Below are 17992 nucleotides of genomic sequence, written 5' to 3' on the forward strand. Positions count from 1 at the left end.
TTTTAGACGTCTTATATTTAAAGCGGGCGAAAATATTGCTTATGAAAATAACATTACATTATTTACTAAATAATGAAGGTCAATTTGGTACATGTACGCAACCCTTTTATTCAGCCAAACCAATGCAATATACATATAAAAAAACAAACCTTGGTATAATTGCAAAGATATTATAACTGAGAGCTTGGGAGTTTTTCAAAGCACTTTCAACTCCAAAAAACAAATATCAGCCACCACCACTACCACCACCACCACCACCACCACCATAGAGCTGAACTCATTACCTAAATGCAGTTAGTTCCACGCGATGGAAACCAATAATGGTGCATTCTCTAAAAGTGCCACAACTTAGATGGCTGTGAATGCCACCATTAGCATATAGCAGCAACAGCATCAGAAGAAGAAGAAGAAGAAGCAGCAGTTTCAAACTTTCACATGGCTCCATTTGAAAACGTTTGTGTGAAACTTAAGCATCATCTTCACATGCATCTTGTCTCCTAAATTGACTTGTATCAGTTTCATCAGTTTCAGTTCCATAAACCGCCATCATCTTCAATAGCTACAACATATCCCAGTTGAGTTCTTAAGTAGTCTTCATCCACCACCAACTCATTTTTCTTTTCTCTTTCTTTCCTTTTCAAAATCCAAATGGAACATACTGTTCCAAACAGTGTTACAACTTTGCTGCTATTCTTCTTGTGTCTCACATTAACAAAGATGGAAATGAGTACTTGTCTCTCACCTGATGGACAAGCACTTCTTTCTCTTGTTTCTGCATCTGAAAGATCATCATCAGCATCTTCCTCACTTCTCTCTTCATGGAACCCTTCAAGCTCAACACCATGTTCATGGAAGGGTGTTACATGCTCCCCACAAAGCAGAGTAATTTCCCTTTCTATCCCTGACACTTTCCTCAACCTTACCTATTTGCCTCCCCAGCTTTCTTCTTTGTCAATGCTGCAACTTCTCAACCTCTCTTCCACCAATGTCTCTGGCCAAATCCCTCCCTCTTTTGGTCAACTCTCCCATCTCCAACTCCTTGACCTCTCATCAAACTCTCTAACAGGTTCCATTCCTAATGAACTTGGAAACCTCTCTTCACTTCAGTTCCTTTTCTTGAACTCAAACAAACTCACAGGAACCATTCCTCAGCATCTTGCTGACCTTACCTCACTCCAAGTTCTGTGCCTGCAAGATAATCTCCATAACGGTTCAATACCATCACAGTTAGGATCATTGAAATCTCTACAGCAGTTTAGGATTGGTGGAAATCCATACCTCACTGGAGAGATTCCATCACAGTTAGGACTACTCACAAACCTCACCATATTTGGTGCAGCTGCCACTGGACTTTCTGGTTCCATTCCCTCTTCATTTGGGAACTTGATCAATCTTCAAACTCTAGCACTTTATGACACTGATGTTTCCGGTTCAATACCGCCGGAACTCGGGCTCTGTTCCGAGTTGAGAAATCTTTATTTGCACATGAACAAGCTCACTGGTTCTATTCCTCCTCAGTTGGGGAAGCTGCAAAAGCTCACAAGTTTGCTTCTTTGGGGGAATGCATTATCTGGGTCAATACCAGCTGAGATTTCTAACTGTTCATCACTTGTGGTGTTTGATGCCTCTTCCAATGAACTCACTGGTGAAATACCTGAGGATTTTGGGAAGCTTGTGGTTATGGAACAGCTTCATTTATCAGACAATTCCCTCTCAGGGAAAATACCGTGGCAGTTGGGAAACTGCACAAGCCTTGCTACTGTTCAGCTTGACAAGAATCAGTTATCAGGTTCAATCCCTTGGCAGGTTGGGAAGTTGAAATTCTTGCAGAGTTTTTTCTTGTGGGGTAACTCAGTTTCTGGAACCATACCACCCTCTTTTGGGAACTGCACAGAACTCTTTTCGCTTGACCTTTCAAGGAACAAGCTCACAGGTTCAATCCCGGAAGAGATTTTCAGCTTGAAGAAGCTGAGTAAACTTTTGCTTCTTGGAAATTCTTTGACAGGAGAGTTGCCATCAAGTGTTGCAGATTGTGAATCTTTGGTGAGACTACGGCTGGGAGAAAACCAGCTTTTGGGGAACATTCCTAAAGAAATAGGCCAATTACAGAACCTGGTGTTTCTTGACTTGTACATGAATCACTTCTCTGGAAGCTTACCAGTAGAGATTGCCAACATAACAGTTCTTGAGCTCTTAGATGTGCATAACAACCACATAACCGGCGAAATTCCGTCTCAGATTGGGGAGCTTGCAAACTTGGAGCAGCTTGATCTAAGTCGAAACCATTTGACAGGTGGAATTCCTTGGAGCTTTGGAAACTTCAGTTATTTGAACAAGCTCATCCTCAACAATAATTTACTCACAGGATCAATCCCAAAATCTATTAGGAATTTGCAGAAGCTAACTCTTCTTGATTTGAGTTACAACAATCTCTCTGGTGACATACCTTCTGAGATTGGTTATGTTACAAGCTTAACCATTAGTTTGGACTTAAACTCGAATTCATTCACAGGAGAAATCCCAGAGTCAATGTCTGCTTTGACACAGTTACAATCACTTGATCTTTCTCATAATATGTTTTATGGAGGAATTAAGGTTCTTGGTTCTCTCACCAGTCTCACTTCCCTCAATATCTCGTACAACAATTTCTCAGGTCCTATCCCAGTAACTCCATTCTTCAGAACTCTTTCTTTTAACTCATGCCTTCAGAACCCCCTTCTATGCCAGTCCATTGATGGCAATACGTGTTCTTCAAGCCTGATTCAAAGAAATGGTATAAAATCTGCGAAAACCATAGCTTTCGTAACTGTGATTCTAGCTTCAATTGTGATAATTGCTGTTGCATCCTGGATTATAGCAACTCGTAGTAACAGGTATACAGTGGAAAAATCTTTGGGGGCATTGGCATCCACATCAGGAGCTGAGGATTTCTCATATCCTTGGACCTTTATCCCATTTCAAAAGCTAAACTTCACCATAGATAACATCTTGGATTGCTTGAAGGATGAAAATGTGATCGGGAAGGGTTGCTCCGGTGTTGTCTACAAGTCTGAGATGCCTAATGGGGAGTTGATAGCAGTGAAAAAGCTATGGAAAGCTAGCAAAGAAGATGAAACACTGGACTCTTTCGCCGTAGAGATTCAGATTCTCGGATACATCCGGCACAGAAACATTGTGAGGCTACTGGGCTATTGTTCTAACAGGAGTGTCAAGCTTCTTCTCTACAATTTCATCCCAAATGGTAATCTGAGACAGCTCTTGCAAGGGAACAGGAACTTAGACTGGGAAACCAGATACAAGATTGCTGTTGGAACAGCTCAGGGTCTTGCTTACCTTCATCATGATTGTGTCCCTCCCATTCTTCACAGAGATGTCAAGTGCAATAACATACTTCTAGATTCCAAATATGAAGCATATCTCGCAGATTTTGGTCTTGCAAAGCTGATGAATTCACCAAGTTATCATCAGGCAATGTCTAGAGTTGCTGGTTCTTATGGTTATATTGCCCCAGGCAAGTGTTTTTTACTTTACTTTTTACAAAATAAATGGCATTAGAGTATTTATCTCAGATTATTAAAGTTAATAGTATATGAGATTATAAGTATTAGTATTAAGACACATTTGGTAACATAAGTTTTCTGATCTGTTGTTGCTGGTTTAAATTCTAACTTCCATTCATATTAATCACAATGGCAGAGTATGGCTACTCAATGAACATAACTGAGAAGAGTGACGTCTACAGTTACGGAGTGGTTCTGCTGGAGATACTAAGCGGGCGCAGTGCCGTCGAATCCCATGTCGGAGATGGACAACACATAGTTGAGTGGGTGAAGAGGAAAATGGGGAGCTTTGAACCAGCTGTGTCAATACTAGACACAAAACTCCAAGGTCTACCAGATCAAATGGTGCAAGAGATGCTCCAAACACTTGGAATTGCCATGTTTTGCGTGAACTCTTCGCCATCAGAACGTCCCACGATGAAGGAAGTGGTTGCATTGCTAATGGAGGTGAAGAGCCAGCCTGAAGAGATGGGCAAAACCTCTCAACCTCTAATAAAGCACCCTTCAAATCAAAGCTAATTTTTTTTTCTCTCTTCCTTTCTTTCACTTGCAATGGTTTTCATCCTCTAGTGATTGATTCTCATCTCTCACAAGATGAAAACAAGATGATGTATTATGTGAACTTGAGAGTAGTGACTTAAAACGGCTATTGTTGTACAGTTTTTAGATATATAGATATCATTAGTTTATCTGCTGTATGTGTAGCAGTGATAGTAGTAGTAGCAGCAGTTTGTAGTAACTTATGTTTTGCCACATTTTAGTTATGCATATCCATGATTTCTCATATCATCAATCTTCAAAATCATATGCATGTCATAATGAATTGTTGAACCTAGAGGTGTCGTTTTGCTGGTTGAATGGTCCAGTATTAATACCTCAAGTTCTGCTGATTCTGTGAAAATAATTAATTTCCACAACTTGTTTTTTTCCTCACATATTCTTCATAGAAGAAAGGTACAAGAGAGCCGAAAGGTATGTGGGGCTGGACGGAAAGGGAAAAAACAAAATTCTTTATGACCCAAAAACACAACAAACACTTTTCTTTAGACTAAATTAATGGTTTGTTTCTGGTAGAGAAAGGAGGGGACAAGGTCCATAAGGCATAACTGATGTTTCGTTCATGCAGAATCAACTTTCGTCTGTTTTTATTCAAATGTATTTATAAGAACCATAGTTTCAGGAGATTATTACTTCAAAAAAATAAAAATAAAAAAATTAATGCAAAGTATTTTAATTTGATGGAGCAAACTTAATTTCAATAATGCAATGAAAGTATACAGTGCAGGCAATGATGCAAGGATAAGGAGTAAGAAAGTAATGATGATTAAAGCATACAAGAACATGATACATGTTATTTCAGGGCTAAGGTTGGTGGGGGCCAGAATTCCATTTTTGTAAGGAGACAAGCCATGCTTCCTTCCCCTTCTCCCACATGCCTCAGTTGACACTAGATTTGTCTCCCACTTCACAGTTCACATAATCCAAAACCTTCTCCCCTCCTTTGTTTTGGTTTTTAAGTCAATGTTGGTCAAAAGGCAGAATAGCCATGTTCACCAGTTTGCTTCCATTATCATATCTTGTCCTGTATTTATTGTCTCCAACAGTTTATAAGATAGCGATTTTTGACACATTAGTAACAAAAAACAAAACGAGGCAAGTTGGCACGTTTCTTTCATTATCCGAAGAAACAATACGCAACTTGTAATTTACCTAGAATTCAGATACTCAGATCTTTCATGAACAAAAATTTTGATTCAACATTAAGCTTAATTTTATATTATCGATATTTGCTCTACACTTTGATCAAATGGTTCACCATTGTCACCTAATGTATTATTCTGAAATAATTTTCATTGTGATGAAAGAAGCCTTGGAACAACGGTTGAGTTGTCTCTGTGTGAGCTCAAGATCACAGGTTTAAGCCATGAAAACAGTCATTGATATAGTTATCAGGCTGTGTACACTGCACCCATTGGGTGCGGCTCTTTCCCGGATCCTGTGTTAACGTGGAATACTTGTGCACCAGGCTGCTTAGAGAATTTTCATTGTGATATAAATATCTAACAGCTTCTGTCAGAATCTAGTTTTAACAAGAAAAGGGACATGGGTGTTGTTACAGAAACAGAAAGAACATGATAAGAACGAAAAAAAGAGACTGTCAGCAAGCATTGTCAGCCACCACCAGTTTAGTAGAAGGCAAGTCTGCATGCAAAGGGCCTACACGAGGTGGGGACGATAAATAATTGGACCCTAAAGAGGTCTTAGTTTTACTTTGCAGGTTTTGAAGTGTGATTTCTCTTAAAAACTCCAACTCACAAACATAACCTACGAGACAAAAAGCTATTGGCAAACTCGCAGGTTGCCGGTAACTCATAAGTCTGCCCTATAAGTTTGACAAGCATAGGATTGGAGGCTATAAGTAATTTCTAGCTGAATACTTACAGGCCTGGGGTTGAGTTCAAATGCTCATAACAGTACTACATGAAATTCACAACACCATAGTGCAATGTGGCACAAGTCACACTTTCCTTCTTTATTAATATACTAAGTAATTGGATTAAAGCCGATGCAACTAGGATTGTAGAGATATGTTTGCGTTATTATTGATAAATGAATCTAGGACAATCCAGGTTACATAGATTATGCATATATCACATTTGTTCAACCCACAGTTTGGATAATTATAATATGTTAACCATATAGTACATACACAAGTAGCTAGCAACAACTTGAACAGCTAAAACTCTACAAGTGGTGCATTAATACCGAAGAATTGAGGATTGAAGTCTTGAACAAATTTTCGGCTCTACAATAATGCAGTAAACATATACAGCTTTCTTAAAGAATATTCTAAAGTTTACATTTAAATGAGACAAAATATTGATTTCCAATAATTTATAAGAAGATTATCTGGTTTTTAATCCCAGGCATAAAAAAATATGCAGAAAAACAAGTGTCACACAGGGTTATAGGGATCTAAACGGCAAGTGAAGTTCTTTACAGATAAAGAATGTGATAGTATGATCACTTCAATAAGTAGCATAATAACATTGTTTTCTACTGTTTTTGGCCATTCCTATGGTGCTGTTAACATCTCAATCAACTAAATTTTCCACCTGTTCAATCACTATAACGAAAATCCCATTCACTCGATTGAATTACGAGAAAAGAGAAGTTCATCTAAACTGAGTTTATATATAATGTTAAATGAAGCTCATATCATCATACTAATAATACAAGTACAGATGCGAATACAATGTCAATATTCAAAAAGAATAACAATGGTCCTTTAAATGCAAAGAACCTCCATCATCCCCCTCACAAACAACTCGTGTGGAGGAGCCGGATTTTGATCAATTTATTCAAAAACTACATCATACTAAGAAACATTACTTCAGCTACAATTTTGGAATTCCGATCACAAAAACTCTATTAAGTTTTAACTAGTAGCAGCATCCCATAATGGAACAAGAAAACCTCTTACTATGTTACTCATCCAATTGTTTCAGCTCTGCTTTCAGTTGCTCAATCTTGAGACCCATGGACCTCTGCAGAGCCCCCTTCTCCTTCTCCGACAACCTGCACCAAAACAAGAACAATATAAAAACCTGCTTCTAGGCACAACTCGTTAAATAAATAATAACTAACTTATAACTGAAATAACTAAATATAACAACCTGGCCAACAAGCCATCGAACATGCCGAGGACTTCTTTGACGGCGGCGCGTGCGCACTCGGCTTCTTCATCGAAGTAGACGGTTTCCTTGGACTCCAACGCCGTCTCGATTTCTTCCCTGGCTTCCGCAAACTTGAGATTGATGGCGTCCACCTCCTTGTTGTGATCCAAGTCATTGCAACTGCCACCGCTGTAACTTCGAGGATTTTGCCAAACCATAGGTGCGATCGTGCGGATAGATTGGGGCTTTGAGGTTGAATTAGTTACGAAGGGAAGTGGCGAAGTAAGCGTTGTTGTAGATGGACGAAGAGGGTATCTGATTCGGAGGAAGGAGTTGAAGAGTGAAATGGTGGCGCGTCGCTGATTCATTTTTTTGGTGTGTTGTGTGCCTTCGCAGTTGCAGAAGCGGATGGTTATTGAAGGAAGACGGAAGCACCGGAATAAAGTCCAACAAATTTTTTTATTTTATTTTCTAATTTATTTTAAAGAGAATTAGCTAGCATAATTTATTATTTTTTATTAGTATTTTTGTTGTGAATTTAAATTTTTTAGTCTAATAATTTAATAATTATTGACTAAATATAATAAATTTTACTAATTTTTTTATTTTTTTTTAAAGAATATAATTTTGATGATATAGTATAAATATAATAATATAATTAGATTTAATAATTTTTAAATATTAAATTTAAAAATTAATTATTTTTACTAAATACGATAATACATAATTATTTTTATGTATAAAAAAAGGATTTTTTTTTATAATAAAATAAAAAAATCTTTATTTTAAATAAAAATTATTATAACTTTAATTTTGAAGATTCAATTATTTTAAAATTATATGTTATAATAATTTTTATTTGAAAATAAAGATTTTTTTATTTTATTATAAAAAAATCCTATAAAAAAACTCTTTTGTATACTGAATTAATTCGGTGAAATAGTTGGTATCAATACTTTTTATTTATGTTATTATGATATTCTTATAGCATGAAAATAAATTATTAAATTTTGTTATGATTATCAATTATATAGTTTGGTAGTGGAATTTTAAATTTGCAAATATTTTTGTGTGTAAATAATAAATTTGTTAGTGTGGTTTTTTTATCAAGGTTTAGCTTAGTTTGGTTGTATTTTCATTTTTCAGAGATTTAAATGGGGGATAGATTATGGGCTGTCCTAGGACCCTTTGTTGCTAAAGTGTGTTTAGATGTGAGTTATTCTCTGATTAGATCTTGTTATCAAAATTCAGGAGCTTCTCATCTGTTCTTGGTGTGTGCATTTTGAATGGATCTCAAGTGCGGGTTGGCTAGCAAGCTATGAAGCTCGAAAAACTAGTGCTAAAATTACTTGGATTGTCCCTTCCAAAAAACTTGTTACTATTCTTAACATGGATGTTAATATAATTAGCTGATTGTCTGTTTTTCTCCTTTGTTGGAAATTTTTTAACACCAAAAACACAATTTTGACATTGGAATATCGGATATCAAATTGCCTAATTACCTTTAAATAGTGGTAATTCCCAACAGAAATTATTCTCTAAACTATAGCTCTTTTACTTCGCATTGACATCTATTATTTTTGCATTTCAATATGATTTTTGTTTTAACATTCAGATTCTTTCACCATAAATTGATAATTAATTAACAAAAAAATATTTTGTGGCAGATGAATGATGAAACTACAATGCGAATTGCCTTGATTCCATTATAACAAAGCCATAAAACATTACTTGATTCATGAATAACGATTTGAATTAGTAATTAAAAGTACACTTGGCAACTATTGGGCCACCTAAGAGGGCTTCAAAGCTTTCCAAATAGAGAGGGCATCTGTATAAAATCTGTGATATGATGCATATCAAATCTTAGATTTAATGAGGAAGTTAATGTTGTGATCTTCTTTGCCATATCTTGAAGTTACTTTTCATTTGGGGTAAGGCATAGAGTATGAATGTACATCACTTCACATTTTGGGCTACCTAAGTATATATTATTCCCTCCAAGGCTCCAATATAAAGGATGATTTGCTTCAAATGTTGGTTAACTCACATGAATACATATTGGTTATTTTGAAACTATGAAGGCTCTAAGGTGCAAAGTATTAACAATTAAGTTGAAGGTCCTGGGAATGGGTGGATTTGGCAATGTGAATATCACTAACACCATGTCATTCTCTCTGGTGACCCCAATGCGTAAAAGCTCATAGTTTTTATCTCAACTATGATTGGGGTCATTACAACCAATTCCATCAAGGCTCCAAGGCTGCAAACTTAGTATGTTCCTAATATTTTATTGTAAGTATCTAGCTACAGTAAACCATGTTATTCGACAACCAATGTTGTTTAGATTTTGATGATGTATGAAATGAAATTGTACAGTTCAAAATGCATAACAAAAAAAATTATTCTAGTTTCCATCTACTACTGTTTCACATTCTGTTCACCAATCACGTAGAATTGAAAGAATTCAAGAAAAATGCTGAGAAAACCATGGCTAATAATGTGTAGAATCATTGGTAATGTTCAGGCTTCAAGACACCGATGTATGGTAAGTTTCTGTATAGTTCTGCAAAATCCATCCCGTATCCAACAACAAAATAGTCTGGACACTGCATAGAAGAGAGAGAAACATGTAATGTAAACAAAATTAGTTTATCTATACATGTAACTCCCATTTCACGCAGCTTGCTTAGTACTTAGTAATCAAATAAGAACATTTCATATTACTCAAATGCCAGAGTGTAATCTACAATCATCAACATTCACTGATTGAATCGCTGAAAAATTAAAGATAGCTCAATCTCTAGATCTTGGAATATGAAATATTCAAAGCAATGTGGAAAAGGTTGAGAATGAGTAATCATTCGTCTCAGCTCAGATTTGGAAGCAATGTGGTTGTGGATACATAATTTTGAGTCACAGATTTATTGATCATTGTCATAATTATAAATGAAAATCACAGACAATCATTTAATATGAGAACAAGAGAATCCTTTGTTACCTCAAATCCCCTGTAGAATTTGCCTTCACCCACTAGTTGAACATTAACTTTTCTCCTTGCTGGCTTATCAAGGAAAGTGCACACGGATACAGAGGATGCTTCTTTTGATTTCAAGTGTTCAATAACTCTACATAGAGTATGTCCTGTATCTACGATGTCTTCAACCTAATAATTAATTAGTAATATTATTCATATAAAAATATCATTGTTATTAATTAAGAGGTAATAGGTGGTTGATTGATTTTTTTTTCTATCATTTGAAATCCTTGATAGGAAAAGAATGACAGAATTTTCAAAAACTTAGAAGCAAGTGTCTCGGAAGTTATCAACAAGTCTATTAAGAACTATAAAAAGTGGACTGATCTTGATCCTTAGTTGTTGATGACAATGTCAAAAATCACTATAGATTAATTTGTATTTGTTTGACTAGTGACTCCATGTACTCCATGTACTCGAATTGCTTCATCTATTGTGTTGAGTGTTTGGTTTAAAAAAAATAATTGACTATTATAATTATTTTTAAGTTAGCAAAACAAAAAATTATTTAATGAAGTCAACAAATACTCCAGATTGTTAATAATTAGTTCATAATAATGAACGTGACAACTTAAAACCGTTTTATGGAACAGAATCTTTCATTGAAGTAAAATTTCTTCTTAATTATATTTAGTGAAGGTGCAACTTTAATTTAATTCAATTTAATTTATCTTTGTAGTTTATTAAAGAATACATTGAAAAGCTATGCACAAATGTGAAGTGTATATAGTAAGAGATAAGAGGGTTAAGTGAAGAAGGAACTGAGATACCAATATGACGTGGCGGCCTTTGACATCAACTTTCAAATCCAAAGAAATGGTGGGCGCACAGTTGGACTGTGTTCCTGAACCGTAGGATTCGGCTCTCACGAAATCAACGGCGAGGGGAAGCTCAATCCTTCGAACCAGGTCGGCGAGGAAGAGGAAAGCACCTGTGGCCACACCAACGGCCACCGGCGGCGGAGAAACCGCACAAAAGTCAGCAGAGATTTGGGCGGCGAGGTTGGTGACCCGGCGAGAGATTTGCTCCTCACTCCATAGGACTCTCTCTATGTGGGAGTGCAAAGCCATTAGACTCGGGTGGCAAGAAAGAGAGAGAAAGAGAAAGAATAGGGTTTAGAGGATTGAAATCTGTTGCTTTGATACTACCGGAATAGAAATAAATACATTCTTGATCGATATGTTTAACTAATAGCAAACTAACAAATATTTTTAAATTATATTTTATATTAATTAATTGTTATTAATTAATAATTATTTAATTATTTAATTACTAATGAGTAATAACTCAAATGACATAATCTCTCCATACTCAATTAAAAAGTTGCGGGTTCAATCTCCTATCGTTTGGTAAAATAAAAATTATTTAATTAAAATATAAACTTATTAATTATTAATTATAATTATTTAAAATTAATTAATTAAAAATTATTTATTTATATTTTTTAAATAATAATATATACCAGACTTTTTTAATCAATTAAAAATTATTTATTTATATTTTTTTAAATAATAATATATACTGAACTTTTTTTGTGCATTGAATTTAATTAATATTATTTGTTTTTTTTGTGTCAATAACCATGAAAATTTGGGGTTAGCGTCACTTCTGGCTCACACCAACTATGAAAGATGAAACCTGCCCCAACCTACCTAAGATCGAATTTTGGGACATGACATTTAAATAATTAAACAATTATCACCTGTATTATTTCGTACTTAGCTAATATTATCGATTTGTATGAAAGTAATATTCGATTCTGCTTTTGTTATGTCCTGTCTACACTATTATTGTTTATTTCGAGGTTGTGTAAGCGAAAATGATGGGTAAATAACTATTAGAATTTATCGTTATTCTTTTGGGGTTTTCTTTTGGAAATATGATAAGAAAGAAAACACCAACACGTTTGCTGTTGATAACTATTATATTAGACGTTTTTATTTTAATAGGCATGCATAATTCATGTTATTATGGTATTGTTACACGGCAAGCATCCTCGTGATCGAATGAATTATAGAATGAGCATTGCTAAATGATTGGAATGCAAAGCATATAAAAAAAGACTTTGTATATTAAAATTTGTTACTAATATAAAATATAAATTAAAATCTAAACATACATTAAAAAAATTAAATTATATATATTTATATATAAATATATTAGTGACTAATTTTAATATATAAATAACATTTTGAAAAACTAATTATGAAACTTTAGGTCCCACCATTTAACATGCAAGTATGCAACTGAAAAAACTGGCGAGATTAATTTGAGTACTGTAATGATAAACAATATCTATCCTAAAATCATTCTTTATTTTCTTAGGATACACTCACCAACATACAAGTGAGAACACAGGAGAGAATCATGTTTTGGATTTTGATTGAATGTAATGATTGAATCTTAAGTAGTCAATAATTTGCAGGAGATTTACATACCTTTCATAAACTAATGGAGTTATGAAAAAGTTTAAGCTTAATGCATATATGAATTAATTAACCAAATCCCATGATTTTTCTTTTTCTTTTTTTTTTCTCAAGTGATAATTATAATTAGTTATAATTATACATGACATAATAATGATGTCACGTCCACATGAACCATAGTTGTACTATACAGAATTTAAATAGTAATAAAAACGAAGTATATCAAAATTGCTGCAATCCAATCCTGACTAAAATAAAATCATGAAACTAGTCTGAAACCCTAAAGTAAAACTGCTAACAAAGACTAACAAAAATAAATCCTTGAATCCCTCAGAATTGACTGACGATCATCTCCGAAAAAAATTAAAATAGGAGAGGACCTAAAAGATAATGTTACCTCATTGAGCCCCAGAAGAAGAGTGGCTCAAATATGACAATGATAATGAGCCCACAGCTGATAACCAACATAACATTAGAACCCGGACCTACATTGTCTCAGAGACCTTAATCTTTAGGTCCATTTCGAGCAAACCAGCACCTTTACTGTGTGTTGAGTGGGAGTAAACCATGTTATTCAACAAACAATGTTATTTAGATTTTGATGATGTATGAAATGAAATTGTACAGTTCAATTCATAAGAAAAAAGAACTATATATACTTTTATGATACCAATGCAAAATGCATAACAAATCCTTATTATTATAAGTTTTTTTAGTTTTCATTTGCTACTATTCCACATTCTGTTAAGCAATCAAATGGGATTGAAAGAATTCAAGAAAAACACTTACAACAACCATTGCTAATGATGTGTAAAATCACTAGTAATGTTCAGGCTTCAAGATACTGATGTATGGTAAGTTTCTGCACAGTTCTATAAAATCTAACTATATCCAACAATAAAATAGTAATGGAAGAGAGAGACATATAGTGTAAACAGAATCAGTATATATAATTTATATATAACTCCCAGCTCATGCAGATTTCTTAACACTCAGTAGTGAGATCAAGCCATTTTATGTTTCTTAAATGCCCCATCATCAACCCGTCTAACATTCATTGATTGAATTGCTGAAAAATTAAAGATAGCCCAATCTCAAGATCTTGGAGTACGAAATATTAAAGCACTAAAGATAGAGTTGAGAAGGAGTAATTATCTCTAAGCTCATATTCGGAAACAATGTGGTTATAGATACATTCATCGAAGGATATCTTAGTAAAAATAATTTAATCTTTAAAAAATATTTTGAAGGATATTTTGGTAAAAATATAATTTAGTCACTAAGAAAATAATTTGTTAAATGATATTTTGATAAACAAAATTTAATTACAAAAAATTAAATTTTTGTTAAAGAGTATTTTGTAAAAAAAAAATATCTTTTTTAAAAAATAGATAAAATTGACATAGTTAACACAAAATTTAAAATGGGTTAAAGAAGAGATTTTTAAAAGTTATTAGAGAGAAAAGTGTAGATTTTATAAACAGAGAAGAGAAAAATATTATTTTAACATTTTTTAAAGGAAAGAAATAGAATTTTCTCTATTTAAAATTATTTTTTAACATAATATATTTAAAGTAAAATAAAAAATCACTCGTTAATAATTTTAACAGAGTACAATGTTTAAAATTGATATCTAGAATATATTACTTAGCCGTGTGTTCTTAGACAATAGACACCAAATGTACTGGGAAATAAGATACAAATTTGGAGAAACCAATTTTTATATAATAGAAGAGTAAAGTATCGTTTTTATCCCCACCGTTTGGGATAAGATTTCAATCGTGGCTAACGTTTTAAAACTGACTCAATGTTGTCCTGACATTAGGGATCCATTAACAGAATTGACGGCGGAACAAAATTGAGACGATTTTGAAACGTTAAGGACTTAAATAAGACAAAAACGATACATAAAAAATATTTTAATTTTATCCTTTAATAATATCAATTTTTTACCGTACATAGTATTCAATTATTTTTTATCACATCTAAGTAAATTACAGTTAATTATATTACTTTCATTTTAAATAAATTAATTTTTTTATAATTTTACTTTTAAAATAATGTAATTTTTTTATAAATAAATAAATTTTACATTTTTATTCTAAATAAATAATGTAATATGATTAAAATAAAAATGTAAAATTTATACACTTATAATTTTTTTTATAACTTTACACTTTAATTTTAATCACATTACATTATTTATTTAGAATGAAAATGTAAAATTTATTTATTTATAAAAAAATTATATTATTTTAAGTGTAAAATTATAAAAAAAAATTATTTAGAATGAAAGTAATGTGATTAAATGTAATTTACATAGATGTGATTAAAAAATAATTGAATACTATGTATAATAAAAAATTGATATTATTAAAAGATAAAATTAAAATTTATTTTTATGTATCGTTTTTGTTCCCAATATTTTCGTTTTATTTAAATTTCTAACGTTTCAAAATGTCTTAATTTTGTCCCAATTCTGTTAACAGATCCTATAAGCATAAGCCGAGCCAAAGCGGCAAATCAAAGCTAGAATCTGAAAATCTCTGCTATAATCACACATGCAGTTGGTTGAAATTAATTAGTGTTCAAATTCATTAAGTTTATGTGTAATCCATTCTCCTAGTCTTGAGTACCTATTTTTCTGAGATGCTTCAAAGGCCCTTCTCAACATTGAAAGAGTGGGCTCTATTGGCATTGTTTTGAGAAAGTTCTCTAGCTCATCCATATACCCATGTCGACTATATAGTTCAATCATGCAATCATAGTGCTCCAGCCGGGGCAGGACATAGTATTCATTGCTCATTGATCTAAAGCAGTCAGCACCTACATCAACAAGGCCTTCTTCAACACAAGCCAGCAGAATCCCCTGAAACGTCACTTGGTCTGGATTGATGCCTTCTGCTTCCATCAGTTGAAAAAGTTCAAGCGCCTCTTTACCCCTATGATTGTGGCAATATCCCAAAATCATGGTATTCCAAATGACTACATCTCTGGAAATTGCTCCCTTGAGAACCTCGATAGCATACTCAAGGCATCGACATCGAGAATACATGTGGACCAAAGCAGTTCTGATTATAATATCCATTTCAAATTCATGTCTAATGATGAATCCATGAATCTGTTTTCCAAAGTTAAGAGAAAAACTATTTGCACATGCTGCCAAGAGGGTTCCAAAGGTATACTTTGTTGGTTTTGTCTCCAACTGCATCTCCAAAAATTTTGTTAGTGCTTGTTCACTCAATTGATGATTATCATAGCTAGCCAACAAAGCATTCCAAGAAACCCAGTCACGCCGATTACTCATCTGGTTAAACCAAACTGTGGCACTGTTCAAGTTCCCACATTTACCATACATATCAAGAAGAGCATTGCCGGCACTCAGGTTTGAGTGGAAACCATGTCGATATATATAACCATGTACTTGTTTACCCATCTCGTGATCTGAAAGACCTGCAGAGACATTTAACATCAGACTAAGTGTTACATGATCGACATCTTTAATTTTACCGAGCATCAGATATATAAAGTCTAACGCTTCGTGCAAATCACAAAATCTAGCATACCCCGCCAACATTGCATTCCATGAGATCACATTTCGCTCTGGCATCTCATCAAAAATCTTTCTTGCTTCCCATGTTTTCCCACACATTGCATATCCATATACAATCGAGGTCCAAGACACCAAATCTTTGGAACCAATCTGATCAAAAACCTCATGGCCATCCTCAAGCTTACCACACTTCATATACATGTTAATAAGTGAGCTTGAAACAACATTATCCTCGTGAAGACCTAACTTCACAACCACCCCATGTATCTGCATCCCCTCTTCCAGCCGAGAGATACTCGCACAAGCAACAAGAGCAGCTGAAAATGTGAAATGCAATGGTCGAACCTTCACCAAAAACATCCGCGAAAACAAGACAATGGCCTCCCTCGCATCGCCGGCATCAAGATACCTCCTCACAATGATATTCCAAGTGACAGCATTGGGACTTGGAATCTCTTGAAACATTCTACGAGCATCAACCATGATCCCAAATTTTCCATAGACATTAACAAGGGAACTCCCGAGAATCACATTGCGACAAAACCCAAATTTCACAACAATCCCATGAGCCTGCTTGGCCAAAACAATCTCAGAAGCCACAGCACACGACCCAAGAACACCAGCCAAAGTTATCTGATTGGGATAAACACCACACCTATTCATCTTCAAAAACAGCTTGAAAACCTCATCCGAGAAACCTCTCTGGGAATAAGCGTTGATGAGCGCATTCCAAGAGCCACCGTCTGGCTGCGGCATTTCATCGAACAATTCACGTGCATCCCGAAGAGAGTCACATCTTCCATAAGCCTCAATTGCGCGGTTGAGAAGGAAGATGGGTGGGGTGGGGGAGAAGGTGAGGAGGTGGGATTCGGCCTTGCGGAGGCCAACGACTGCGCGTGGGGAGGTGCAGTGTTGGAAGAGATGGGCGTAGAGGGAGTATGGGAAGGGCGCCGGGAATGCGAAGAGGACGGAGGCGGCTTTACAGATGTGACCGGCGTTGACGTGGGAGAGGATGGTTGTGATGGCCGCCTTGGTGGTGTTGGTTGCGGTGGAGCGTGGTTGAGGCTTGAGGTTCTTTGCTTGGAGGAGGTGGTTGAGTATGGAAGCGGCACTTACACCCATGTAAGGGCACAATGGAAAGACCACAGGACTTGGTTCGGCTTATGTGTTGCTTTCAAGCTAATCTATCTATGTTACCTAGGTCATTTTTTATTAGCAATAATATAAGTTTAATTCTAATTAATTTTTGCAAGAGTCAATCAAAAATACATCAGGTATAATCACTTAATAAATATTTTTTAGGTTTTTACTTTAAAAAGTCTTCAAAAAAAAAAACCTAAAAAAATATTTGTTAGGTGATTACATTTTATGTATATTTCTACTATAAAATTAATTACAATTAAGTTTATATTATTGCTATTGAGAAATGATCTAGGTAACAGTCTACTTAAGATATGTCTTCTTTTCGATTAAATGTGACAATGTTGTATTAAATCACATAGTTTTGTTTCCTCCCAACATTTTCTAGTTTTTATTTTATTACACTCTTGCATGGTCATGTTATGTCCATCATATTGTTTTTTTTTTTAGAGTGAGAGGTTATTAGGAATTTTGTAAATTGTAACATCATAAATAACTAACACTTTGAGTAACAGAGTGTACTAACTCTTCATGTCCATCAGATTTGTCATTTGATCATAAAAGGAAATTCATTGATTACATTTTGTTTAGTATGTTAT

The 17992-nt window shown here is 34.3% G+C and overlaps 4 protein-coding genes across 4 annotated transcripts; 1 reads left to right on the top strand and 3 right to left on the bottom strand.

Moving 5' to 3' along the window:
- Positions 1-231: 231 nt before the first annotated feature.
- On the top strand, positions 232-4330 carry LOC130951217 (LRR receptor-like serine/threonine-protein kinase RGI5). The gene is made up of 2 exons (XM_057879850.1): positions 232-3511; positions 3697-4330. Exons 1-2 carry the CDS (start codon positions 649-651, stop codon positions 4077-4079), a joined length of 3246 nt encoding a protein of 1081 aa, XP_057735833.1. The 5' UTR covers positions 232-648; the 3' UTR covers positions 4080-4330.
- A 2405-nt stretch (positions 4331-6735) lies between these two features.
- On the bottom strand, positions 6736-7666 carry LOC130950880 (embryogenesis-like protein). The gene is made up of 2 exons (XM_057879480.1): positions 7238-7666; positions 6736-7139 (listed from the first exon to the last, which is right to left on the bottom strand). Exons 1-2 carry the CDS (start codon positions 7603-7605, stop codon positions 7049-7051), a joined length of 459 nt encoding a protein of 152 aa, XP_057735463.1. The 5' UTR covers positions 7606-7666; the 3' UTR covers positions 6736-7048.
- Positions 7667-8957: 1291 nt separating this feature from the next.
- Positions 8958-11408, bottom strand: LOC130951082 (uncharacterized). Its single transcript, XM_057879692.1, has 3 exons — positions 11045-11408; positions 10239-10403; positions 8958-9846 (listed from the first exon to the last, which is right to left on the bottom strand). The coding sequence occupies exons 1-3, from the start codon at positions 11342-11344 to the stop codon at positions 9748-9750; spliced, it is 564 nt and encodes a 187-aa protein (XP_057735675.1). The 5' UTR covers positions 11345-11408; the 3' UTR covers positions 8958-9747.
- Positions 11409-15111: 3703 nt separating this feature from the next.
- On the bottom strand, positions 15112-17394 carry LOC130951256 (pentatricopeptide repeat-containing protein At3g26540-like). The gene has a single exon (XM_057879902.1). It carries the CDS (start codon positions 17373-17375, stop codon positions 15282-15284), a length of 2094 nt encoding a protein of 697 aa, XP_057735885.1. The 5' UTR covers positions 17376-17394; the 3' UTR covers positions 15112-15281.
- Positions 17395-17992: the final 598 nt, after the last annotated feature.

The sequence above is a fragment of the Arachis stenosperma genome, chromosome 9 (genome assembly GCF_014773155.1).
Source record: "Arachis stenosperma cultivar V10309 chromosome 9, arast.V10309.gnm1.PFL2, whole genome shotgun sequence".
In the NCBI taxonomy this organism is placed as follows: Eukaryota; Viridiplantae; Streptophyta; class Magnoliopsida; order Fabales; family Fabaceae; genus Arachis; species Arachis stenosperma.

What these genes read in the sequence shown, in the direction of transcription:
- LOC130951217 (XM_057879850.1), top strand. Translation starts at nt 649, where the DNA reads ATGGAACATACTGTTCCAAACAGTGTTACAACTTTGCTGCTATTCTTC. An exon ending in TTATGGTTATATTGCCCCAG is followed by an intron (nt 3,512 to 3,696) that starts GCAAGTGTTTTT and finishes TCACAATGGCAG; the next exon opens with AGTATGGCTACTCAATGAAC.
- LOC130950880 (XM_057879480.1), bottom strand. Translation starts at nt 7,605, where the DNA reads ATGAATCAGCGACGCGCCACCATTTCACTCTTCAACTCCTTCCTCCGA. An exon ending in TTCGATGGCTTGTTGGCCAG is followed by an intron (nt 7,140 to 7,237) that starts GTTGTTATATTT and finishes GTTTTGGTGCAG; the next exon opens with GTTGTCGGAGAAGGAGAAGG.
- LOC130951082 (XM_057879692.1), bottom strand. Translation starts at nt 11,344, where the DNA reads ATGGCTTTGCACTCCCACATAGAGAGAGTCCTATGGAGTGAGGAGCAA. An exon ending in AAGGCCGCCACGTCATATTG is followed by an intron (nt 10,404 to 11,044) that starts GTATCTCAGTTC and finishes ATTAATTATTAG; the next exon opens with GTTGAAGACATCGTAGATAC. An exon ending in AATTCTACAGGGGATTTGAG is followed by an intron (nt 9,847 to 10,238) that starts GTAACAAAGGAT and finishes TCTTCTATGCAG; the next exon opens with TGTCCAGACTATTTTGTTGT.
- LOC130951256 (XM_057879902.1), bottom strand. Translation starts at nt 17,375, where the DNA reads ATGGGTGTAAGTGCCGCTTCCATACTCAACCACCTCCTCCAAGCAAAG.